Below are 26,680 nucleotides of genomic sequence, written 5' to 3' on the forward strand. Positions count from 1 at the left end.
CAACCCTAATATGAGTCTAATACAAATTTATTAACGCAACTTAATTTTGACATAGTTTTTCATTAGGATTTGCAAACACATCTTTGAACCCTAATAATTTTGATAATGTAATATCTCATAAAAAACATAAAGCCATAATACAACAAATTTTATCTTGATTGCTCACGTGCCAATCATATGTTGGTTTCTTAATCCTTACCACTTTTCACTAAGCTTGGTCACCATTGGCTCTCAGCCACCATCTTAAGGGAGTGACATTTTTTGAATTAGAACTACTTTTTTCAATGTTAATAAATTGGTTAAATAGATTACAAGTAGCCTTGAACCTTTTTTGTTATTGAAGAGGCCATTTTAAGCCTTTATAATTTATATAAGACTGATGTCAAATTTAGGGGAATAAAATTGTGTTTAACTTAAAAAAATGTCCAATGTAAATATCAATTATAGGATACGTAAAAGATAAATTTTATGTTCACAATATTTACATAACACTTTTACAACAAATCATACGTAGCAGGTAATTATTGGTTTTAATCCGAACCCACCATAGAAATTACTTTCTAGCCTACCAGTAATAGCAAGTAACAACTTACCACCAAATATTTATTGTGAAAATGTTTTGGACGTAGCAATTAGTATAATGCAATTGATATGAAGTTTGGCTATCGAGCCTCTAACAGTGTAACAGTAATTTCATTGGTTGAGGGTGATTGGTTCTTGCTTGATAAATATAATCTTTTTCCTATAAAGCAAGCAGGCTCTTTAGGTTCAGGTAATGAACTCTCACTGTGCAACATCATAACCACAGATGACATGTTAGGCCGATCTTCATGATGTTGTTGCAAACATAAGAAACTTATACAGAGGCAACGAACAAACTCCAATATGATGCAACAGTCTTCTAAGCAAGTATCAAGTAGTTCTAAAGGCCTGCATTCTTTCCATAAATTCCATGCCTAAAACATTTAAAATTTTCTTATCATTATATGTAAAATGGATAGTCAATGCTTTTGAGAACTTACGTGTGCAACAAGGTTTAGACTTTGGCTGGGACGGATAAACCCTCGATTTTTCTTTCCACTTAATATCTCCAATAACAGTATTCCAAAACTAAATACATCTGATTTGACTGAAAATAGACCATCAATGGCATATTCAGGTGCCATATAACCACTGCAAAACATCATTAAGAATGAAACTCTTTGAGTAGAAAAGAAGAAGAAGAAGAAATATTGAAAATAGAGCATGTTAAGAATTCTTACTAAGTTCCAACCACTCTCTCTGTATTTCCTTCAGTCTGATCTCCACCAAAATGTCTAGCCATGCCGAAGTCAGAAATTTTTGGATTCATCTTACTATCAAGTAAAACATTACTTGCTTTGAGATCTCTATGTATAATTCTCAATCTAGAGTCTTCATGAAGATAGAGAAGCCCTCGCGCAATCCCACAAATAATGTTGAAGCGTATAGACCAACCTAAAACTTTCGCTCTCGTTTCATCTGGCAAGTTCCTCATTTGTATGAATACAAAGTCCAACTTGGACAATAAAACACAAAATTGAAATTCATTTATATAATAATAATAATAATAAAGGGACAAATATTTCCTCCAAACCAGGTTTGAAAAATCTCCTCCCATCCATTATGTGGCTGTTCATAAAACAATCCATAAGTATTAAATTACATGATTCATTAAATAATTTAAACATGTCATGGGACTATTAAGTAGATTCTGTGACTCATAGTAAATAAGAGTAATTGTTTAAGTTGTCACATAGTGAGTTTGAGGAACTTTTCTCAAAACTAGTTTGGAGAAACTTTGTCCCAAAAGAATTTCACGGAGTTTGGAAAAAATTAATAAGTTTTTGAGAAGTTCAAACCAAAAATGAAGGAATCTAAGCTTCCGTTGGGCATTTATTCATAGATTAGCATTGTCTCATCTCCTTCAATGCAGTAGCCCAAAAGCCTAACCAAGTTACGGTGTTGCAATTTGGCAATCAACATAACTTCATTTTTAAACTCATTTAATCCTTGTATAGAACTTCGTGAGAGCCTTTTCACAGCAATTTCATGTCCATCTATTAGTGTACCCTGGAAATTCACACTTGTAAGTGGATTTTATTGATATAGAATATGCTGATAATTGCTTTTTCTGTAGTCTTTATAAAATTATCTTGTATATTTACCTTATATACAAGTCCAAAGCCTCCTTCACCTAGCTTGTTATCGCTTGAAAAGTTGTTAGTGGCAATGGCTATGGTAGCTAGGCTGAAGAATGGGACCTCTAAGTCTTCATTTTGGAGTTCAATGTTCTGGTCTAACATGATATTGTTCTCCATTTTATCTGATAAGAGCAAGATGGGCTTCACATTATACAAAATAAACTAGAATAATGACAACTTTTAAATTCAGTTAGGCCCATCAATTATACAGTTGAATTATTATTTAATTTCAAATTAAATCAATTTTATGATCCAAAGTGTCAATATTAACAATCAAAACAACAAGTTACCATGTCATATTGCAAAATAATAAAATCAATAAAAGCATGAGAGAGATATTATGATATTGAAGTGGAAAACCGATGGAGAACTCACCAAATGGAAAAACCATTACAATGGTAACTTATACTAAGGGTAACCTATCCTAACTAAGGCAATCCATTATAAAAGGAGTTTTACAATCTTGACCAAAACCTTTGTATCTGGACTCTTCAATACCAGAAGATAACTCAGTGCTGTGACATCAAACACTTTAGAACTCTAAACTTCTTTTTTGGATTTCTACACAAATGATATGTCCACGTCAACAAACTAGAAACTCTAATGCAGTCTACGACACCTACTTGAAAATTTGATCTACAATTAGCTCAATGGAAGAAAGGCTCTGTGTGGTTTCAAACTTCAGATCACAAGCTCTTAAAAAAACTAGAAGGCGTCCTTAAAGATAGCTCATAGAATGAAAGGCACGGTTTTCTCTCTAAAAGCTTTGAGTTTTTGCCTCTATAACCTCATAGTAAATCATTCTTAGATAGTTTAAATAGGTATTTACATGTAGGGTTAGAATTCTGATCAGAATAGGATTGGAATTTTGTTTCTGTAATTGTCGATGAAGCAGGGGTTGAGTGAGGATCAGGCGAGGCCTCGCTTGCCACTTGGGCCACAAATATTTGTTCCCTTGAGTGAGCCTTGGTTTCCACTTGAGCGAGCCTCTTCAATCAACGATACTTTAACCTGATTTTTTAATTTCGTTGACAAAATAATAACAGGTAGAAGAATACTCCCCATCAGTCTGAGGTCTCTTGAGTCTAAATTCACTGATCGCTCCCCTTTGTCACAAAATGACAAAGGATAGTCTAAAGGAAATAGTTTAGCTTAAACAAGGCAGTGAAAAAAATGACCCACCATAGACTAGTGTAGATGCCAACAAAGATGTAGCATGCAAGAAGATACCAATTAATGTTTGACATGGGCATAGAGCACTAAGTGCCATTAGCACTATAGCGGTACCAAGGAGCTGCTCCAAAAATAGAACGCACAAAATTGACACTCAAAAGACCCAAAACAAAAACTATTTCTGATACCAAATGCGCGATGTTGAAGAACATAAGATGTGGTTCATATGCTGTCCAAAATGCAAGAAATTCATGAATAATCAATTGATATGCCAAAACAAACAAATATTCTGCTTGGAAATTGAGGTTAACCCAAAAACTGTGATTGTGGCATATTATCAAGCCAATGTGCAAGTGACGAGTGCGGTGAATATATGACCTTCCAAAATTTTCCCCGCTTAGCAGTAACCCCAGTCAAATTAAAAAACATGAACATTTTGCTAAGTGCTTCAGTAAGGTAGAAACAAAAATCAGTCAATCCTAAGAGTAATAAAATAAAATCCCATATCAAAATCCTAAATGAGATGCAGCAACAATCAAGAATTTACGATCATACATACGAAACAAGTTTTGTAGAATTTGTTAAATATTAGCATTGATATATCATGTTGAATATGCTATTATGGATGCGGAAGCGAAAGCATAAAGTATAGAACACAATAACACAAGAGGAGGATTACGTGGTTCAGCCTAACGACCTACATCCACGGAGGAAACCCTAAAGGGCTACATCAATAATATATTAGAGTGTAGAACAAATCTTGTGTTACAATGAACCATTACATGTGTATATATAGTAGACTAAACCCTAAACTAATAGACTTCTAGTACAAGTAGGAAACTTGGCTTGCACACAAAGTAGAATTAAGCTTGGGCTTATGCTAATGGGCTAATATATCTCTAACAGAATTAAAGGCCAAGATCAATGACAATTCAAGTGAGAAGGAAAGCTAGAATAAGAGACGAGACTGGTGCAAATTAACAGTAGCAAAGGTCAGAAGCAGTTTACGCAGGGTGCAGGGGTATTAGTGTATTAGACTTAAATTGACTAAACCTACTAGAAAGGTCTTGCTCAAGCAGAATTTAACAAGTCGATTGAGTAGGCTTGAAGAATTGGCAAGCAAAGTTTAGGCGAGTGTCAAGCGAAGATGTTGCTTTAGTAGCATTCATGCAGTTTCTTTTTTCATTGTAGAATAGTATTCATATGGAATGAGACTTAAAAAGTCGCTTAAATGTATGTATATAAAAGAATTGTGGCAAGACTAAGAGGATATAATCGTAGAACAGAGAATTTACATATTAGGTGATGGTGAATGAAATGTGACTAATCACTTTGCTTCAAGCGCGCAGGAAATGTGACTCCATGATCATTCTATTTCTATGTTCTTTAATAGGGAAACCAGGTATACCCTTAATGGGACACCACTCATAAAGGGACTTATTTTTTGGAATATATTTCACAGTATCTTGAGGCCACAAAATGGAACCAGGTCCATCTAATGTCATTGAACTAATTTGTGCCGAATACTGTAATTTTTCTTGAATTTTTTTAATTATTTCACTTTCTTTACCTAGAACAACCACCATTTACCATCTTTCTTTATCCACCAAATGCGTAAAAAATGTTGAGCTAAAATATATTAATCCCGGTTAATTAATTTAATTACCTAAGTTGATTAATTAGGTCAAATTACATGCAAATCATGTAGGCTCCAATAAATCACCAAATAACTAATATGTAGGGGAAAATAAATAAACACGGTGATTTGTTAACAAAATGGGAAAACCTCTCGCAAGGCAAAAACCCCCCCTGAATGAATTTAAGGTCACCACTGCTAAGAATTCACTAATCAATAATCAAGTGGTTACAAGTATGAAAAATCTTACTACTATCCTGGCCTATCCCAAAATACCAACCTACAGTTGAACCTTTGCTCCAATACCCAATTGGACTTGATCTTGTAAACAGACTTCTTTCCTTTGTTTCATATATATCCAATTTGTGACTAACTCCTTTGCATGGATTCTAGTACATGACTAACTCTAGCAACTTGATTGATTGTTGTTGGCTTCAAGGTTCTTCACTTTATAAACGATAAAGATCAGGAAGTACTTGATTATAAAACCCTAAGGCCCTCAAACGCAGTAACTTCACACAGAATATATGAGTTCTAGATCTTTTTTTCCGTACTTGATGACTTTTAAAATAAGCCTTATATTTGTCTAGGGTTGTAAAGGGAGAAACCCTAATCATTCAAGTCATCATGAGCTGAAATTCAAATCTGAAATTGTAATTCTCGATAGATCAAGCTTGTGTCGAGCTTGTGTTGAGCTTCTTCATTAATCCTCGATAGCAGCTAGTGTCAAGTTTTAATGAAACAACTTTTCTTTACTTGTTTCTTAGATCAAACTTCATGTCTTTAATTGTACCACTTGATATGTTAGAACAACATACTTCTTGATACATTGAATTCAACTTAGATCAACCAAATTACAAGTAAAGTACGTTTTGTCAAAGGATTAGCCAATTATATAGAAAATATGACCTTAACAATCCCCTCCTTTGGCAATCCATGACCAAACCACAAGCATAATTGTGAGAGAAGTATACAACAACAATCTCCCTAATCATAACACAGAAAATTACATAAGTCTAACTAATACAATGAACTCTTGAAAAAATTGCAAGAAGAGAGATCACAGTATGAAAGACTTGCAACTTGTCTTAGCTAAAACACTAAAAAAGATCCATCAAGGCATTGAGTGTGAAATATAGACAAGTTATATAAAACAAAAATATGTGTGCAAAGAGAGAAAAGAAACAACACATGTGAGATAAAGGTGAAAACATACAACATCAATATATATAACAAGAGAAGTACAGTGAATGTAAAAAGGTCACAAGACCAAGGTACATGTAATGAGAACTATACATCAAAAATCTCACTACATATCTCAAAAACACTCTCCCCTATCACTAGTCTAGCTCTCCCCCTAACAATAAGACTACTCTCTCATAACCAAAACTACTCTCCCTTTTTGTCATGAGTGACAAAGGGTGAATCATTGAGAGACAGTCGTCTCATCATCATGTGCAAAGCCAAAAGCATCATCATTATCATCATCTCCATTATCAGAGGGCTCCATAGAAGGATTAGGCAAGAGAGAAGGAGCAAATCCACCAAGACAGGATTGTCGGCGAGCGATACAACTAATCCTAGTGTTCATCTGACACATCTTATTAGAAAGATGGTCAAGATGACTACCAAAATTAGCATGCATAAGCTGAAGTTGATCCATGATGGTAGTGAGAGATGCCTCCACTCTAGAAGAAGAAGATAGAGCAGACGTAGAAGAGGGTTAAAAGGCATAGGCAGCATTCTCAGCAACTTGTATGTCAACCTCCTCCTATTGGGTGGGAGTAGACTCCTAACGAGGCCGTTTGGCCTTGGCTGCCAGCTGTGCATCACACCTCTACATAGATTCCTTACTAATAGCAATCATGAGAGAGAAGAGAGGTGAAGAAGGAATAGGAATGTGCATGTGTGTAAGAATGCGTGTGATAGCTGAATGGAAGATTAGCTTATTGCATGTAGTAGTGTCTTGATAGATATCGGCCATAGATACTATCATATGTGAAGGAAGTCTATAGATAGACCTTTTAAGAGAGAGAAAAGAAAATGAACAGTTAGTGATAGTGTTATAGTGAGACCGTGGAGTGAGAATAAAGGTTATCACCATATTAAGGATCCTTAGCAAAATCGTGGGTGGTGAAGTTAAGAGTATCACCCCACAACATGGGTTGCCTACAAAAATGTGAGGCAAGCTCATCTAGAAATATAGAACAAAGACGAGGTGCACTAGGGTAGTCTAGATGAGCTACCCTAGGAAGATGTAGTACCTCAAAAATGAACTCCGGTGTAACTACGATATGTGTTCCTCGAAATACTGTTGCAAACTAAGGATAGAAGTATCGATAGCGTGTATGTTGGAGTAAAACTCCTGTATAAATACACTAGGACATCTAGAGGGTTTCTCGCAGAGAGATTCCCAACCTTGAGTGCTAAATGCATCGGGTAAAGGAATGTTTGAAAAATCAGACAAAATAACCTGCCGTTTCGAATGAATCGAATGGTCACAAAAGTTCTCCTCAAAATCCTTTTGGGATTTTGAATCACAGAACCTATCCCAATAAAATGAGAAGAAGAAGAAGAAGAAGAAGAAGAAGAAGAAGAACCACGATGTGAGATTGGATTCTTAGAAGGGATAGACTTTTTGGGTGCCATAGAAGGAATGCTATAGAAAAGAGACAAAAACACACCAGAACACATGCTCGGGAAAGAAGGAAAGAAAAGAACAATGCATGAGCATGTTACATGCAAAAAGAATAGCATCATTGGCAAAAACCCAATCCAAACTACACCACTCACAGTTCATAATCAATCACACTATCCTAGAACGCATGAACATTTGAAAAAAAATGTTAAAGAATGCAATGCATGAGCATGTGAGATCATTACTACAAAACCCAACCAAAACTTTTTAGCAAAAACCCTAATTTTCCCAAAATAGTTAGAGAACCCTAGGTCTAAATGCATGAAATTCATGAGGAAAGAACAAAATAAGGGATTAAGACCTCTTACCAATGAAGTAAAGCTTGAAAAAGGCCGAAAAAGAGGAGGGAAGAAGGATTTTAGTGAAGAAAAAGGTTTTGGATCGAGAGAGAAGAGAAAAGTATCGAAGTGTTTGAGTGAGAAAAAAATCGGGTTGACCCTCAAGTATATATAGAATTAGGTATCTTATTAGATTAAGCAAGCATCGAGAAGGTGTTGAGAATAAAAGCTCAATGTATCGAGAGGTGTCGATGGCTAAAAACTTCGATGAATCGAGGTAGGTGTAGAGCAAGTGTCGAGCATATAGAGAGTTTAGAAATATGGCTTGATGGATCGGGCTATGTGTCGAGAGGTATCGAGAAAATAGAAAACCTCAACAGAAGAGTCTTATGTCGAGAGGTATCGAGCAACTATTAAGCCAGCTATCGAGCTAGTATCGAGCAGCACAAAAACATGAAAGCTTAAAGGAGAAAAGACACGATATGAATGCAAGCAAGATAAACACCATACCAAACATCAAAGAAGCATGTTAAGCACTCAAACACAGCAAAAACTCTAGATGCAAAGTATTCCTAGATCCACAAACACTAAATAAGTCTAACCAATTTTATTTCAAAAAAAGTTAAGACAGTTTAGTAAGCTTATACTACCACATGTATTCCTTGTAATGACCAAATCACATTGTACCTATACAATAGTATCAAGAGTAGCAAAAGTTTGCATGTTGTGTGTGAAACTTTTGCAAGAAAGCATTAGTGTCTCATCATATGAAAATAATGATATGAGAGAATCAAGAACATTCACACACAATCATAACCGTTTGATGGGGAGCATCACCTTTGAGTTACATCATATAACTCCCGCATCTCCTAGAAACACGCTTGCAACCATATGTAAAAGAATTTTGATTCATTTTACTTTTCATGTTCTTTACATATTTTTCTTTTAAGCATAAAAAAGCATATCATGCATAGACATATAAGAGAGATAAAAGAAAATCCTATTTATGTTAGCCAAACATCTTATTCTTGTTGTGCAAGTGCTACACCTTACCAAGCATAACTTTTATGAATTGCACATAGATGTTGTATGATTGACAATTTTTAGTGGTGTGATGGTTATTTATGCCTTTTTCCTAGGATTTTTTAGTCATTCCCATCAAAAAGAGTGATAAAGATATGAATAATAAAAGATTAACCAAATCATGCAAATCACATAACGAGCCACAAAGCTCACATTTCTTAGTTATGCACAAAGATGTTCATCTAAGCTACAAGAGATACAAAGTTAAGAAACCTTGTTTCAATGGCCATCTAAAGGTACACACTGTTTTTGTATTTTTCAGATTTTTTCTTTTTTTATTCATTAAAAAAAAAACAACAAAACCAAACAAGCATATTAAAAAGCAATAAACACAAGATTGACTCAAAACAACAAATGCACTTAAGAGATGCAAGATAAGTGAATGAATTACTTAAAGGAGTCTTTTTCCTTCCAAACAAGAGACTTGGAGGAAGGAGAAATCTTCTTTTACTAAGACCTCTGCTTAGGTGGATAAGTGAGAGGATTAAACCCATTAAAGTTACTTAGAAAAAGGATAGCCTTAAGAGGTTCTCCAAGAGGGGCCAAAGAGTTTTGAAATTGATTTTGACCTCCAAAGGATGACACATTATTACTTTGTTGAGTAGCAAGCCTCTTATAGCAATTTGGACGAGTGTGTTCCAGTGCTCCACAGTGATGACAAAAATGTGGTTTCTTTGGTTGAAACTTCTTATTAGAGAAGTGACGATTGTTTTGCTTAGTCTCTTTCTTAACAATTTTAGGAGGTGCTCCAAGAGTAGATTTTTCCTTATCATTGTTTTCCTCAATAACTATTTTGATCTTAAATTCATTTATCTTAGATTTAGAATTAGAAGTAGGAGGCACAAAATTGACATTACGTAAAGCTTTAGAGGAAGTACTACAAGAAGAGAAAGAGTGATCATACCCAAGACCAGTTTTGTTAGATGCAGCATTTTGGAAGTTAAGCATTTTGTCCAACTCGGCACTTGAAGCTCTCTCCAGTTGAGCCTTTACTTGGAACAATTTTGCATCCAGTTTCTTGGTCTTTTTACCCAAGAAGTTAATTTCAAACCATAGTGCTCCTATGATTTGATTTGCTTCATCAATTTTAGTGGAGAGTTCTCGTTCTAACTCCACTTCACTCAGCGTCCTTGTGGCTAGCCTATAAAGCTCTCATGCTTCTTAAAATTCTTGTAAAGCTTTAAGTAGGTAGTATGGATGTCATCTTTTTCATCCATCTTCTCAAATTTTGACGCCATCAATTCTTCTTCCTCATCAACTAGTTCTTCAGATTCCTTGGGGGATTCAATAGTGTTCCTTCTTGATCACAATCCTTTGAATCTGCTTTCGGTTCAAGGTGCCAGTTAGGACTTTGCTCTTGCCAGTTGACTTGAGATAGGTAGGATATTCTTGCTTCATGTGTCCATACCCTTGACACCCATAACACTGGACCAGTTGGAGTGTTGCTACTTTGTCCAACTTCTTTAGATTCTTTCTTGAATTTATCTTGAGACTTAAATTGAGAGAATTCAGATTGTTTGAAATCCTTGTCATTTGCCTTGACATTCGCATTCTTGATGAACTTCTTGAATTGTCTGGTAATGTAAGATTTAAACTTTGAGTTCTCATCTTTAGACGATTCCTCTCCTTCATCGTTCTTGGCTTTTAGAGTCATATTCTTGCTCTTACTTCCCTTGCCAATCCTTACTAAACCTAATTCATAAGTTCGTAGATTTCCTATTAGTCCTGTCAAAGGAATAGTGTCAATGTCCTTTGATTCTTCTAAGACAGTGATCTTAGCATGGAACTACTCTAGAAGTGATCTAAGGATTTTCCTTACAATCTTAGGTTCTAGAATCTTTTCACCTAAGTTGAAAGCTGAATTCACTATGTCCTTGAACTTGGCATAGAATTAATTGAATATCTCATCATCATCTATCCAAATTTCTTCAGAGTTAGTGGTCAGCCTTTGAAGCTTGAAATCTTTTACAGCTTTGGTACCTTCATAAGTGTTTTGAAGGATTGTCCATGCTTCCTTAGCACTTTCAGTGGATGAGATTTCTTAAAGTCCTTGTTAGTCGTAAAACTAAATAAGGCATTCAATGCTCAATTGTTGAAATTTGCAGCTTTGATCTTATCATTATCCCAAGACATTGGAAGTTTAGTAGGTTTGGTCCATCCAACCTCGACAACTAGCCATACCTTTTCATCTAAAGACTGCAAAAAGGCTCTTATGCGTACTTTCTAATATGCATAGTTAGTACCATAAAAAAGAGGAGGTATAATTAATGATTATCCATGATCCATAACAACGGGGTCAATGGATCACACATCAAATATTAAAACCTAATCAGAGTATGCCCGCTCAGATACCACTTGTTGGGTAAAAATAGATTGACTCTAGTTAATTAATTCAATTAGCCAAGTTAATTAATTAGGTCAAAATACATGGGAATCGTGGAGGTACCAAAAAATCACCAAATAACTAATATACAATGAAAAATAAATTAATACGGTGATTTGTTGACAAATGGAGAAAACCTTTTGCAAGGCAAAACCCTACCGGGTGAATTTAAGGTCACCACTCCCAAGAATCCACTAATCAGTAATCAAACAATTATAAGTATGAGGAATCTTACCACTACCCTAGCCTATCCCAAAATACCAACCTACAATTGAACTTTTGTTCCAATACCTAATTGGACTTGATCTTGTAGTAGACTTCTTTCCTTTGTTGCATAAATCTTCAATTTGTGACTAACTCCTTTGCACGGATTCAATATGTGACTAACTCCAATAACTTGATTGATTGTTGTTGGTTGCAAAGTTCTTCACTTCATAAACCTTGAAGATGAGGAAACACTTAGTTACAAAACCCAAGGTGCACAAAGGTAGTAGCTTCACATAGAGTATATGAGTTCTAGATCTCTGTTTTCGTACTTAATGACTTTTAAAATAACCCTTATATATATTTAGGGTTGTAGAGAGAGAAACCCTAATCATTCAAGTCGTCATGGGCCAAAATTTATATCTGAGAAATCTAAAATTGTGATTCTCAATAGATAAAACTTGTGTCAAGCTTCTTCATTAATCCTCTATAGCAGCTAGTGTCAAGTTTTAATGAAACAAGTTTTCTTCACTTGTTTCTTGGACCAAACTTCATGCCTTTAATGGTACCACTTGATATGTTAGAACAACATACTTCTTGATACATTAAACTCAACTTAGATCTACCCAATTACAAGTAAAATGCGTTTTGTTAAAGGACTAGCCAATTACATAGAAAATATGACCTAGAATAAAAAACTAAATGCAAAATAAATAATTTCGTTATGCTTTTGTTGAGCCACATCATCGGTCACGCTACTATTTTCTTGGTATACCAACTCTATTAATTTTCGATTGCAAAATTAATTATGTGGCCAATATGATGCACTGCATTCTACCATAAACTCTAATTGTCTATTATCTATATTGAAAGCTTCTTTCAATATTGAATGCCACTGTTGATGTGAATAGCATTGAGTATTGGTTTTAATGTGAATAACACGGGATACAAGGTGATCTTTTGAGCTACCACCATAAGTTAACTTAATTTTTTTTAATAAAAAAAAAGGAAAAGAAAATACTACTATAAACCTTCTACTATGACACATACCATTTGATTATAATCTCTATTCCTCTATCACTATCTTTTTTATTTTCAAAGAGTCAATTAGATTTTAATTTTGATTTCCCATTCATTTGTAATTTGTAATTTCTTATAAAACATTTATTTGTACTGTAACAGTTCATTCCGTTGTGTATATAAAAAGATGGTGATCATTTTGTCTTCTCCAATAATTTCCTTAGTTATTTAATATCACTCCAAAACGTTTTCTTTGCTATATGGAGTATAAATCAAACAACACCGATCTGGTGTTTTGCCATTGCAAGTGATGCCTTCAAAGGCGAGAGAGCATCAATATTTGGTGGCTTTAAAGGCGGGCAATGCCAACCTGGAGAAGGAAGCCCCAAGTGTTGAAGAGAGCCATTAGTAGGAAGCCAACATCAAGGGAGGAGGGATTTCTTTTTTTATTGACATATTTGTTCTTTATGTAGATTCATGCTTGGTGAGAGCTATACACTGAGTATGATCTCCATTCCCACTGGCAATAGTTTCCACCAAAAGTTAATATCTCTAATTTGTGTAATACCTTCTATTATATTTTGTTAGTAGTATTCGAATTGGGACAATGTTTAACACGAGCAGTAATTTATGTCTTTTATTTCCCTTTTATTTTGTACTTTATTTGTTACCATAGGTTGAATAGTTGTTTTTTGTTTTTTGGAAGTCCATATTGTAATAAGAAATTAGAAATATAAGATAAACATAAAAATTATTTTTCAGCATTTGTTTTTTCATATTTTAGTGGCATTTTATTATATTACATGTTCTAATATTAAAAAAAAGTGAAACTCAATTGTCTTCCTTCTTTCTTGGCCATCATGCTTTTCTTTTCTTTATTTTTCTTTCTCTGTTTCGTATTGTGTAACAGTTAATGTTTCTAAATTGTCATGTTGGATTTGATATACCATATATGATGTGCACAGCATGTTAATCAGCTTGAGATAAACCAAGATACAAACTACTTGGCTCTAGCTAATAATCAGCACATTTGATTGTTTGATGTTCAATCAAACTACCCTCAAGGAGTAAGTCACTCCCACGAGTAGTCATACTTTTACTTATAAAAGAAAAAAAAAATAGTTTAATCTTACATTTTTTAGTTAGTATTTTACATATATTTTTTCCCAAGGCTAATGTGGACACTTATCTCTAATGGCATGGTAGGTGATGAGCTATGATTAACGTACCAATAACGTGATGGCAATCAGGCTTCAATGTGATGGAAGCTGGATGTATGCAGGTTATGAGAATGACATAGTAAAGATTTGAGTTTTGAGATAAATATTTTTTTTTCCCAACATATATTAGGTGGATTTGTTATTATTTAATTATTATATTATGCCCATATTGTTTAATATTATTTAGAGTTATTCGTATCTATATCTATATACAAGGACGGATCCAAAGGGGGCCCAAGTCCCCGTTGGTCTTAAGAATTTTTTTCTTAGTGAATATATTTCCAATTTTTTTGTTGGCCACCTCTTTCAAAACCTTAAGCCCACTACCCTCCAGTGAGCCTAGCCCAAAAACTTAACAAAAATAAAACTTAAAAAAAAAAAAAAAACCTTATTAGCCCTCGATAGTCACAAACTAAAAAAAAAGGAGTGTCATCTTCTCATAGATGATTGCGTTTCATTGTAGTGTATTAAGAAACAATAGTATTTTGCGTCTTTTGTCTTTGTTGATCTTTTCATAGATGAGTGCATTGTAATGTATTGAGAAACAACAATATTTTGTATCTTTTATTTTATCTTAGTTGATAGTTTGTTAATAATATATAGATGTTTATTTGGAATTTTTTTTGCTTATTTTATATTAGTATCTTTTTTTTTTTTTTAGAAACTATAGTATTTTGTGTCTTCAATCTCCAATTAACCTCTATACATGTCAGTAGTCCTCTTTTGGCTGACTTGCTTGACTCATACCGTAATATCCGAATCCAACCATTGGACTTCATTCTGAACTGAATTGTGACGTCAAAAAGACTTCAGCCATTGAGTTTGACTATTTTATAGTTGACTTTTTGAGTTGACATTGACCAAAGGTGAAAATGTTCAGTAAGGCCTATCTTTCTCATTTTTTTGTGTAGATTCTGATTTTGGACTCTATTTCTTTGTTTGAAACTTCTAAATAGCTCAAATGGCCCATTTCAAATTCATTTTGGGACCCTCCTATGCATAAAGACTCATAAATCGTGCTTCATGACAATGTCCTCTTCGCAGAACTTCTTCAGGCCTTCAATTTTGCCATCCTCCGGCCCTAATAGACTTTTTGGTCATTGATGTAATCTTTTTTAGGCAATTTTTTGGACGTCTCCTTCATTGAGCGTTCATAGTGCTTGATCGTTCCCATCTCTTCCAAGATCACTATTAGGCTTTCTTCATGGCTTCCACAAGGTATCATTATGGTCATCTTCATGGTTTCTTCAAGGAAATTTTTCAAGGCATTTTCAAGGGATCTTCTCAGGCTTATCCAACCTTAAGGCTTCATCAAGTTTTCACCTTGAGTTTTAAAGGGGGTGTTAGAGATATGTTAGCCCAATAGTATAGGCCCAAGCCCAATCCTTCTATGTGTGCAAGCCAAGTCTCCTATTTGTACTAGAAGTCTATTAATCTAGTGTTTAGCCTACTATATATACTCATGTTATGGTTTAATGTAACATAGGATTTGAACTATAGTCTCATATATTATAGATGTAGCACTTAAAGGTTTCCTCCGTGGATGTAGGTTGTTAGGCTAAATCACGTAACCCTTGTGTTCATGTGTACTCTATTTCATGCTTTTGCTTCCATAGCTATTCTAACATATTCAACATGGTATATCAATACTAAAATGCAACACAAACTTTGGATCACAAGATTTTTATAGAACTAGAAGGGCTTTCTCATGTAAGCTCATGGGATAAAAGACATGGGTTTTCTCTCTAAAAGCTTTGACTTTCTGCCTCTCCTATCTCATTGGAAATTGTGCATATGATGATTTAAGTAGAATTTTAATCATAGCAGGATTCAACTTTTGTTTCTACGATTCTCACTCGAGTAAGCCTCAAAAGAGAGTTAGGTGGGGTCTTTCTTAAGCAAGCTTTAATGAGCCACTTGAACCTGCATGTACTTTACTTGCTTGAGAAAGCCCAGTTCTTCACTTAAGCAAGTACACAAATAAACTCTCTTTTATCCCTTAGATTTCATTTTTTAAATTAGAATAATCCTTGATTGTATATGTCTTGTTACGTTAATGAAAGTAGGCTCCCTTCCAATGTTTTACTTAAAATTTATTTTCTTTGTAATTATGAATTACATCAAAGTTAAATAGAGCGAAGTGACTTAGCCTTGTATATGCTTGTTTTAAGTTTTGGACTTGGATTAACTTATGGAAAGTAACTTGGTCCATTGAATATAGAATGAGAGACCCAAGAGCAACCCTCGTAGTGAAAATTTTCCTCGAATAAAGTCATAAACACACTTGCTGCATGTTAAGAGTCCAAGTCACTGACCTTGTCAGCAACAAGTGTTATTAGCTCATTGTAACAGATTAGAATTTTTGTATGTGCTTTAGACAGTTAAAGATGGTTGTTAGAAGTTAATTACAGGTACAACAAGTTGTTAAGCTATTAAACCTGTTAGTTGGTGTGATTGCATTAACAGTTGGAATATGGATATAAGTGTAATCAAGCAATGAGTAGAGATATGAATAAGAATAACCAGCTTATGCTAAACCCTCTTACTCTGTTCTCTCTCTCTCTCTCTCTCTCTCTCTCTCTCTCTCTCTAATTCTTTCCCTTGTTTCCCCCTATTTGTCTACCTTTCTCTTACTATAAGGCCTAGTTGCCTTGAATCAATCACATAACTTAGAGTTAGAATTGGGATTCTAACATTTGGTATCAGAGCAATCTAATCCTAAGATGGTGGGATCAACTCGTAGTGCTCAAGTGGATAAAGCAATTCACCAATTACAGGAGGATAAAGACTAACATGCCAGTGCCTTGGAGGTTCTGAATCAACAAATGAATCGTATCAATGAGCAAATGGGGAAGGTCTTTGAAGTCTTAAAGAAGTTTTCTGAATTTGAAGATAAAGACCCATCAGTATAGAGTTCTAGGGAGCGCTAAGCAAATATGGTAAATAGCGAATCTTTTGTCAATAACTCTCATAAACCTGTGAAATTGGAATTTCCCAAATTTGTAGGCAAGGAGCCTGCTTGCTGGGTGTACAAAGATAATCAATTCTTTAGCTTTTATAATACACCAACACATCAAAAAATCTTATTGGCTTCGTACCATATGGATGGCGAAGCCTTGATATGGTTCCAGGGTACAAAGAAGGCAGGGTTGTTGACAAGTTGGGAAGCATTTGTGAAAGCATTGCAGATCAGATTTTTCAATACAGTATACGACGATCCCATGGAAGCTCTCACCAAGTTAAGGAAGGATGGTTAAGTTGTAGCTTACAAGGGTCAATTTGAATCACTCTCAAATTGAATCAAAGGTTTATCTAAAAATCACAAGTTAAGTTTTTTCTTAAGTGGATTGAAAGATGAAGTGAGACTCCCTATTCGAATGTTTAATCCAGTGAATCTTAATACAGCCTTTGGGTTAGCCAAAATACAAGAGTATCTCTTAACTGGGAAGAAAAGTCTTGAAGAGATCTAAGAAGTTGGAAGACCTTTAATTCTGGGATCACCTCCATCAATTTTGGGAATGCCTAAGGGAGATTTTAGATCAGAGCAACATAAACCCAAGATTCCAATTCATAAGATTACCCTAGTGCAGATGGATGAAAGAAGGAAAAAAGGATTGTGTTATCATTGTGATGAACAATGGAAGCCAGGGCACAAGTGTACATCTCCTAAGCTCTTTCTAATGAAGTGTTTCCAGCCTTGTGCAGAGCATTTGCAAAGGTATCATCTCGAAGAAATAATTGAATTTGATGCAAATAATTTTCTGTTTGATATTGATTCAAGAATTGCGAGCCAAACACCAAAAACCAATTTGTATGCATTAATTGGTCAACCATCACCTGAGACCATGAAAGCCCTTGCACGAATCAACAATCACTGGGTCGTCATCCTTATTGATACTGGCAGTATCCACAATTTCCATGATTCCTCAATCTTGGAAGCTTTGAAGCTTCCAGTGTCATCAAGAATAGGGTTTGCTGTCAAGGTTGCAAATGGAGATGTGACATGACTCAAGGAACTTATGTTGATGTGTCAATCAAGATGCAAGGGAATTCTTTTATCTTGGAGTTGCATTTAATTTCCTTTGGAGGTTGTGATATAGTACTTGGTACTTAATGGCTCAGCTCCCTCAGCCTCATTCAATGGGACTTCAAATCCTTGACAATGCAGTTTATGTATATGGGCAAATAAGTTATTTTACAAGGATTAAGACCCTCTAGGTCTTCCTTGCAAGAGAGTGGCAAGTTCCTCAAGTCTTCAATTAGGAAAGGCTTGGTTCTGCAGATTACTATACCAAACACTGTAGCAAATTAGGACCATCAGTTTGCAGACATTACTCATCTACTAGAAGAATTTGCACAAGTTTTTGAGACTCCAATAGGGTTACCTTTTAGAGGGCATGAGCATCAAATCAATTTGAAGAATGAGATGCAACTCATCTGTGAAAGACCATATAGGTACCCTTACTATCAAAAAACTGAAATAGAAAAGATAGTTAAGGAATTACTTGAAGTAGGTTCTGTTAGGCCTAGTCAAAGTTCTTTCTCTTCTCCTGTTTTATTGGTGAGAAAGGCAGATGGTAGTTGGCGTATATATGTCGATTATAGAGCTCTTAATAGAGAAACCATCAAGGATAAGTATCATATTCCTATGGTGGATTAATTTTTTTCTAAGCTTGATTTAAGGTTAAGCTATCATGAAATCAGGATGAAAGAATCTGATCTGCATAAAACAACATTTCGAACTCATGATGGGCATTATGAGTTTTTAGTAATGTCCATTAGGTTAACTAATGCATCATCTACATTCCAAATTTTAATGAATGAAGTGTTTAGACCTTCTTTAAGGAAATTCATGCTTGTCTTCTTTGATGATGATAGGCCAAAAACGTATTGAACCCTTGTGATGAATTAACCAATTAATTAGCCAAGTGAATTAATTAGGTTCAAATACATGCAATGAGCGCGGTAGCACAAACAAATCACCAAATAACTAAATGCAACGGAAATTAAATTGAAATGGTGATTTGTTTACGAATGGGGAAAACTTATACGGTAAAAACCCCACCGGGTGATTTTAAGGTCACCACTCCCAAGAATCCACTATTATCAAAACAAGCGGTTACAAGTAAAGGAATCCTAGTACCTTATACCAACTTACATTTGAACCCTTACCCCAATACCCAATTAGACTTGTTTTGTAGTTACAATCTCCCCTTGTATTGCATGGCTCCCAATATGTGACTAACCAATTGTGCGGATCCCAATACGCAACTTCAATCACCAACTTGAGAAGGATGTTGGCTGCAAAGTTCTTCTGCTCTTCAACAGATGAAGATCGTGAAGTTGCTTGGTCACAAAACCCTATGGTGTACAAACACAGTAGCTTCTTCAAGAACTAGGGAAAATTAGGTTTCTGGTCACACTTGTGAAATTATGCTCTTGTGCAATTGTACTTTCAGCTGTGTTATCAGATACGACTCTTAAAATAATCCATATATATGTTTAGGGTTGTGAGAAAAGGAAGCCCAAACACATAATCACGGATTTGATGAAAACAGTCCAGAAGAACTGATTTCGTAAACCTCGACAGATACCCTAGCTGTCGAGCCACATTCTAGAACAGCTCTTTAAATCTTGATAGATGCTAGCTGTTGAGCTTTCATGAACAAAACTTTTCACACTTGCATCTTGGATAGACTTGCATGGCTTCAATACTTGGACTTGAACTTTTGTTCCTTGAAGTATTAGATATATCCTAGATTTACCCAATTACAATTAAAGTGCATTTTGTCAAAGGATTAGCCAATTACATAAAATATTGACATATGTTCTTAATATCCAATCACATATGTCCTAACAGATGACATTCTGGTCTTTAGTAAAGATTTTAATACTCATTTACAACATTTGAGGAATGTCTTAGAGGTGCTCAAAACAATCACTTACATGCAAAGAGATCTAAATGTAGTTTTAGGAGTGCTAAGGTAGAGTATTTGGGCCATTTGATTTCTGGTCAAGGGGTTAAAACTGATCCAAAGAAGACTGCAGCTATGGTGTAATGGCCTATAACTGCTTCGATTAAGGCCTTAAGGGGATTTTTAGGTGTTACAGGATACTACAGGAAATTCATAAAGGGATATGGTCAAATTGCAGCCCCACTCACAGATTTGCTTAAAAAAGATGCCTTCACTTGGCATGACAAGGCCCAGCTAGCCTTTGATTCACTTAAATCTATAGTGACTAACCCTCCAGTCTTAGCCTTGCCTGACTTTACTAAAGATTTTGTGATAGAATGTGATGCCTCAAAGGCTGGTCTAGGTGTTGTACTGATGCAAGATCAAAGGGCGATTGCTTTTCATAGTCAAGTATTGAAAGGTAAAGCCTTGCATCGTTCTACATATGAAAGAGAACTTCTAGCCTTTGTGGCAGCAGTCAAAAAGTGGAGAGCTTACTTGGTAGGAAGAGCTTTTGTGATAAAGACTGATCAACAAGCTCGTAAGTTTCTATTATAACAAAAGGTTGGTACACCAGCTCAGCAGAAGTGGATATCCAAGCTTATGGGTTATTATTTTGTGATTGCATACAATAAAGGTAAAGACAATAGGGTTGTTGATACTCTTTCTAAATGGGAAGAAGACAAGCAAGGCATCTTGTGTTTAATCTCTTTTCGTGTGCCTAGCTGGCTTGATGATATAAAAGCTAGTTACACTCAAGATCTTAAATTGCAACTCCTATTGTAGTCCTTGCAAGATAATAGCCTTAGTGACAACAAGTTTCAATTGCAGAATGGTGTAGTTCTCTATAAAGGAAGAGTTTTTGTGGGTGATAGCCTCAAATTAAATCTTTGATCCTTAACCACAGTTATAATAGCCCTTCTACTAGACACTCAGGGTATTTGAAGTCATTATGTAGACTGAAACAAGATTTCAATTGGCATGGTATGAAGGGATAGACATATTCAAGAATGTGAGGTATGTCAAAGGATGAAAGCTAAAACCATCTCTCCTACAGGTTTGCTACAACCTTTCACAATACCATCCACGCCTTGGTATGATATAAGTTTGGATTTCATAGAGGGGTTACCAAAATCTAAAGGATTTGATGTCATTTTGGTGGTGGTAGATTGCCTAACTAAGTATGTTTATTTCCTACCTTTGACACATCCTTATACTGGCAGCAAAGTTGCCAATGTGTTTATGCAGCAGGTGTTTAAGCTTTATGGTATGCTAGAAAGCATAGTGAGTGACAGAGATGCCACATTTACTTCCACCTTCTATACTGAGCTGTTCAAATTACAAGGTACTACGTTGGCTATGTCCTCTAGCTACCACCCTCAGTCAAATGGTCAGATAAAAGATGTAAATAGATGCCTAGAACAATATTTGAGATCCTTTGTTAGTGACAAACCACATAGGTGGAGTGAATGGTTGACTTTAGTAGAATTTTGGTTTAATACCAATTTTCACATTGCCATCAAACTTACACCTTATGAGGCTTTTTATGTCATTTCTCCTCCCAAGCTTATTGATTACATTCCTGGCTTAACTAAGGCTAAGGCTATGGAGTCTTATATGAGCACTAGAGCTTGAATTCTAGAAGTGTTGAAGCAGAACCTAATCATTGCTTAAGAGAGAATGAAATTTCAGGCTAATAAACACAGGAGTGAAAGGTCATTTAAAGTGGGGGATTGGGTTTACTTAAGACTTTAGCCTTATAAGCAACAATATTTGACCATCAAAAGAGTTGGAAGTTGTCTGCTAAATTATGTGGCCCTTTTAAGGTGATTAAGGAAATTGGCCAAGTTGCTTATCAATTGGACCTTCCTCCAAAGTCTAAGTTGTATCTTGTATTCCATGTTTCATTGCTCAAACCTATATTGGGCCAACATACTTCTCCTGTGCCTACTCTTCCTCCTATTGATGCAGAAGGTCCTTTGTCACCTAAGCCTATAGCTGTGTTGCAACAGAGATCTAAGCAGCTAAGGATTAGGATTATAACTAAAGTTTTGGTTCGATGGCATGGCACCACCACTAAAGATGCTACTTGGGAATCACTACACCAGTTACAAAATCAATACCCACACCTTATGGCCAATGTTCTTTAAAGGAGGGGAGTATGTTAAGAGTCCAAGTCACTGGCCTTGTTAGCAACAAGTGTAATTAGCTTATTGTAACATATTAGAATTGTTGTATGTGCTTTAGATAGTTAAAGATAGTTGTTAGAAGTTAGTTACAGGTACAGCAAGTTGTTAAGCTATTAGACCTATTAGTTGATGTGATTGCATTAATAGTTGGAATATGGATATAAGTGTAATCAAGCAATGAGTAGAGATATGAATGAGAATAACCAGCTTATGCTAAACCCTCTTACTTTTCTCTCTCTCTCTCTCTCTCTCTCTCTCTCTCTCTCTCTCTCTCTCTCTCTCTCTCTCTCTCTTTCCCTTGTTTCCCCCTATTTCTCTTCCTTTCTCTTACTAAAAAGCCTAGTTGCCTTGAATCAGTCACATAGCTTAGAGTTAGAATTGGGATTCTAACACTACAAGTACTACAAATGATTCAAGTTTGCTCAAAATTCAGGTCTAGACATTCTTAGACTTGCGTAATTATTTCAAAAAGCTTATACAAATTGAATGAGAGAAATATTGTAGTGATGTAGAAGGTTAAGAGAGAGAGTGACAGAACATATGACAGTTATGTGGTTCAACCTAACGGCCTACGTCCATAGCATAAAGCCTTGACGGCTACAATATATTATGTGTGTTGAAGTATAGAGAACCCTAACAAGATTTTTATAAAAGTAATAGAGTCTAGGGTTAGCCCTAGACGAGCTCTAAACTGAAGGTAGAAAGCTTGTTAAATCCTTGACTTTGAAATAAACTTAAGAAGATTTGGCACAATTTGAGAAAGTGGTTCTGAAAACCCTAACAAGATTTCTATAAAAGTAATAGAGTCTAGGGTTAGCCCTAGACGAGCTCTACACTAAAGGAAGAAAGCTTGTTGATTCCTTGAATTTGAAATAAACTTCAAAAGATTTGGCACAGCTTGAGAAAGTGGTTCTAAAAAGAGTGTCAGATCCGAACAATGTTCCATGGATCTTGTAGCTGATGTTATGTTGACGTCACTGGCTTACATGGCAAAAGTGTTCATGAGGCACATTTCGTGGTTGTGTTGATGTGGTGCTAAAGTGACTACTAGCGTGGCAGATGACGGGTGTTGACATGACTAGCTTCAGACAAGTTATTGGAACGGGTCCAGCCAAATTTTTTTTATTTTTTTTTGGTAAAAAGGGTCCAGCCAAATTTAGGCCCAAAGAGACGCTGCTAACATGGCATGTGGCATGAATGTGACAACATGATGGTGTCAAGCAGACGTAAGAGGACTGACATAAAAATGACCTTTGGATAACACGTGTTAAGTGACATCGTGGAAGCGTGTGAAAGGGTGATTTGGAGATTTTATTTTGAAAGGTGGCCGGGTTTTTTTTTTTTTTTTTGGGTCGGAAAGAAATATGGATTGTCTGCTAGGTGGAGCCATCCATGTGTTTGTTACTTTGTTTAGATTGCTAGGCTGCGTTTCCTTGGAATAAAAGTTTGGCAAGTGGGGTACATGTCCCTCGTGAATCATTACATAGAGAAGCCACGGGTTGAGGAATAAGAGAAAATATGAGTCCAAATCTTCAAAGTTGGGCGTTCTTGTGCTTGTGGTGGCAGCAAGCTAGGGTGTTTGCTGGGGCAATAAAAAGACAAAACACGTGAAGAAGCAGAAGCAATTGAAGGCCACAGAGAGTGACTCTGATAACGTGTATCAATCTAATTGGGTAACTAGTTAAAACCTAATTAATACCCATGTTAATTGGGCTTAATTGGATTAATATCCATTTGACCCAATTAATAGTGAGTTCAAGTCTTATTTTAGTGGGTGAATTTGAATAAGTAAATGAGTTTGGGTTGAATTTGTTACCCTAACTCCAATTGTGTCTTCAATGTAAAACATGGAATAGAAGAGTCTAAGGTTTTACCAAAAAAGAAGAGTCTAAGGTTGTTATCAAAAAGAAGAGTCAGTCTAAGGTTAACTTTAACTGGCTTTACAGGCCTCTGACCCACTATATAAAATATAAACCTAAATATATTTTTAGCAATCATATTAGATGAACTGTAAGATTCTAGAAGTAAAATTAAACAATCTTGCAACATATCTTTTCCAAATTAGGCAAGAGAAAGTAATATTACCTCTCAAGTTCTTCCTTCTGCAAATGCAGTAGGCAATCAAGAGCACTCCAAAAACTACGGCAATGGCAACCACAATTATTACAATCACCTTCATCTTTCGCTTGTTTTTCGCCGCTTCATGGATGAATTTGCAATAGAAATGCAAAAATATTTTAAGTGCAACAGAATTTAATGAAATAAAACAGATGGAAACAAATATTTTAGCTTTGATGGCTCATCAAAATCCGAATAAATGAGAAATTAAGACTATATGCAGGCCCATACCTTGCTCTGAAGCAGGCATTCGAATATATATATCCTGGCTATTAGCATCCTCCTTGTTAGCTGCCATTTGTCTAATATCAATTAGATCCTCAAACCACATGGCGCAGCCACTTCCTCCATTTCGAGTATCTGAGTTTGAATAAGCAATACAGGTACAGTTGTTCAAACATCTGACTCTGCATTCATTAAGACTCATAGTTTCGTTCAACAAAGAAGACGTGGTGTCCGGCATTTTGAGCCCAGAAAATTTATCAAACCCGATTTTATCCTGGCAGCTCAATTTCTTACTGCGTTCACATCCCTTATACCATTCTTCTGGGTTCCATGTTTCTAGTGATTTATGCTTGAATCCTTCTACACATTGACAGACAGGTGCCTCACCCATGATACAATTTCCAAAAGGACCACATAAATTGTAACTGTCACATTTGTCTTTTGGCAAATTTAAGAACATGCTCCATTCTTTTTTTTCTTCAATCCACATATAGCGCTGATACTGCTCTTGTGATTGGTTCAAAACTGCTCTTGTGGTTGCAGACTTTTCAATCATTTCGAACGTGAAGTATACCTCGCTCTTGTTGGAGACAAACGTGAAGTTGTAAAGCAGAGTGGCCTGTAACTCTGGCATACCACTGAAAAAATTGCCATTCCATGGGCCGGACCGGAAGAACTTCTTCGAGCCTTTCTTCATGACTATTTCAGGGTAATTATAAAGTTCAAACCCCCAACTCAGTTCTCCTGGTGAGGGGTCATCTGGACTCTTCCATGCAGTTAGGCGCCTTTCAAGACCAATCCTTAAGTCCCACCCAAGCTTCATCCCTGCTAGCCACGTATCAGAAGGATAGTTAAAGCTTTCCCACAGATAGTTTCCTTCCTTCTCTTCTCTTAATACTAGATTTCCTGAATCTAAAAGCTGTAATATTGAATTCCTGGCCTCTTTTGTTGAATTTGCCGACCAAGCAACAGTCAAATTCTGGCCGAGAAGAACAAGACTACCTGAACTGTTTACCATCAACACGCCAGACGAGTCTGTGATTGGAGTGCCCCGGTTTGCTACCCAAACAACCGTTTTACCTGGGATTTTGTTGTACCAAATTCCCAAGTAACGGTTTTTGGAATTACCTGGACTGAAGAACCCCAGGGCAAAGCCTTGATCTTTAGAGATCAAGGTTGTGCCGTTACTGTCACTGATGAACTGGGATTGAGTAATGCTATCAGCAGCATCCGAGAATACAAAGAACAAAAGAAGCAAACTGGAACTCAAAAGCACAGCAGCAAATATGTCCATTGCTTGCTATCCTTAGAGCTCTTACCCAACGTGTAAAAGTTAGACCCACTATTCTGAGCAAATTAAGTCTATAATGTAGAACGCCATGCATTGACTTATGCTTTTATTTTTCTTTAGGAGATGCATTGACTCAAGCAGCTGGTTGTTGGTCTTCGAATATTCTACATTTTTTTGTGATCAAGAATTTCCAAGTTACTCGGTTTTGCTGGAAAAATTTACCATAGGGTCCACCTGAGAGGGAAGACCCTTGAATCTAATCATCAAATACCTAATCGTTTTACAAATGTCATATTTTTTCAAGTTTGTCTTGGCCCCGACTATATATGCAATATGATGTGAAATGAATGGAAAGGTCATGAGAACAAGGATTTTGAAATTATAGAGCAGGATTCACGTATATTCTTTGATTGAAACAGGATGAAAGCCAAATTTTTGTCATTTAATTTTTACATCCGTATTCAATGGGAGCTGCCGGCTGAACTGGCAGGGACGGGTCCAGGGGGCAAGAAAAATAAAAAGAAAATTTTTTTTGGGCCCCTTGGCCCAAACAAAAAAAAAAATATTGGTTATTTATATATCTATATATATAAAATCGAAACCTTTGAAACTCCCACAATTTTTCATATCAGTACAATATTTAAATAAAATTGTTATTTTATTTAAAAAAAATTATTTTTATTTAGTCTAAACTTAACAAAGAATGAAACTCTATTTCTCTAAAACAAAATTATTATTGTTTAGTCCAAACTTAACAAAGAATGAAACTCTATCTCTCTAACAAGTCCAACTTAAACTCAAACTCATCATTTTTTTAAACAAAATTTTTTTTGTTTAGTCCAAACTTAATAAGGAGTGAAACTCTATCTCTCTAACAAGTCCAACTTAAACTCAAAGTCAAACGTTGATAATTTTTCTTTAATATTTTTTGGTCTTTAAAAATTTTTAATATATAAATTTTTGAGTTATTTTTTTGTAGTATATGA

At 35.5% G+C, this 26,680-nt stretch overlaps 1 protein-coding gene across 3 annotated transcripts; it reads right to left on the reverse strand.

Moving 5' to 3' along the window:
• Positions 1–429: 429 nt before the first annotated feature.
• LOC142639030 (G-type lectin S-receptor-like serine/threonine-protein kinase At4g27290) lies at positions 430–25,950 on the reverse strand. Of its 3 annotated transcripts, none has more exons than XM_075813119.1 (5): positions 24,410–25,947; positions 24,146–24,259; positions 1,263–1,500; positions 1,023–1,173; positions 430–956 (listed from the first exon to the last, which is right to left on the reverse strand). In XM_075813119.1, the coding sequence occupies exons 1-5, from the start codon at positions 25,695–25,697 to the stop codon at positions 663–665; spliced, it is 2,085 nt and encodes a 694-aa protein (XP_075669234.1). In that variant the 5' UTR covers positions 25,698–25,947; the 3' UTR covers positions 430–662. The 3 variants fall into 3 exon arrangements, with proteins under 3 accessions (XP_075669234.1, XP_075669235.1, XP_075669236.1); XM_075813120.1 differs by having other exon boundaries at positions 787–930; positions 24,410–25,950; XM_075813121.1 differs by lacking the exons at positions 430–956; positions 1,023–1,173 and adding exons at positions 1,881–2,091; positions 2,187–2,344 and having other exon boundaries at positions 1,371–1,500; positions 24,410–25,945.
• Positions 25,951–26,680: the final 730 nt, after the last annotated feature.

The sequence above is a fragment of the Castanea sativa genome, chromosome 6 (genome assembly GCF_040712315.1).
Source record: "Castanea sativa cultivar Marrone di Chiusa Pesio chromosome 6, ASM4071231v1".
Classification (NCBI taxonomy): domain Eukaryota; kingdom Viridiplantae; phylum Streptophyta; class Magnoliopsida; order Fagales; family Fagaceae; genus Castanea; species Castanea sativa.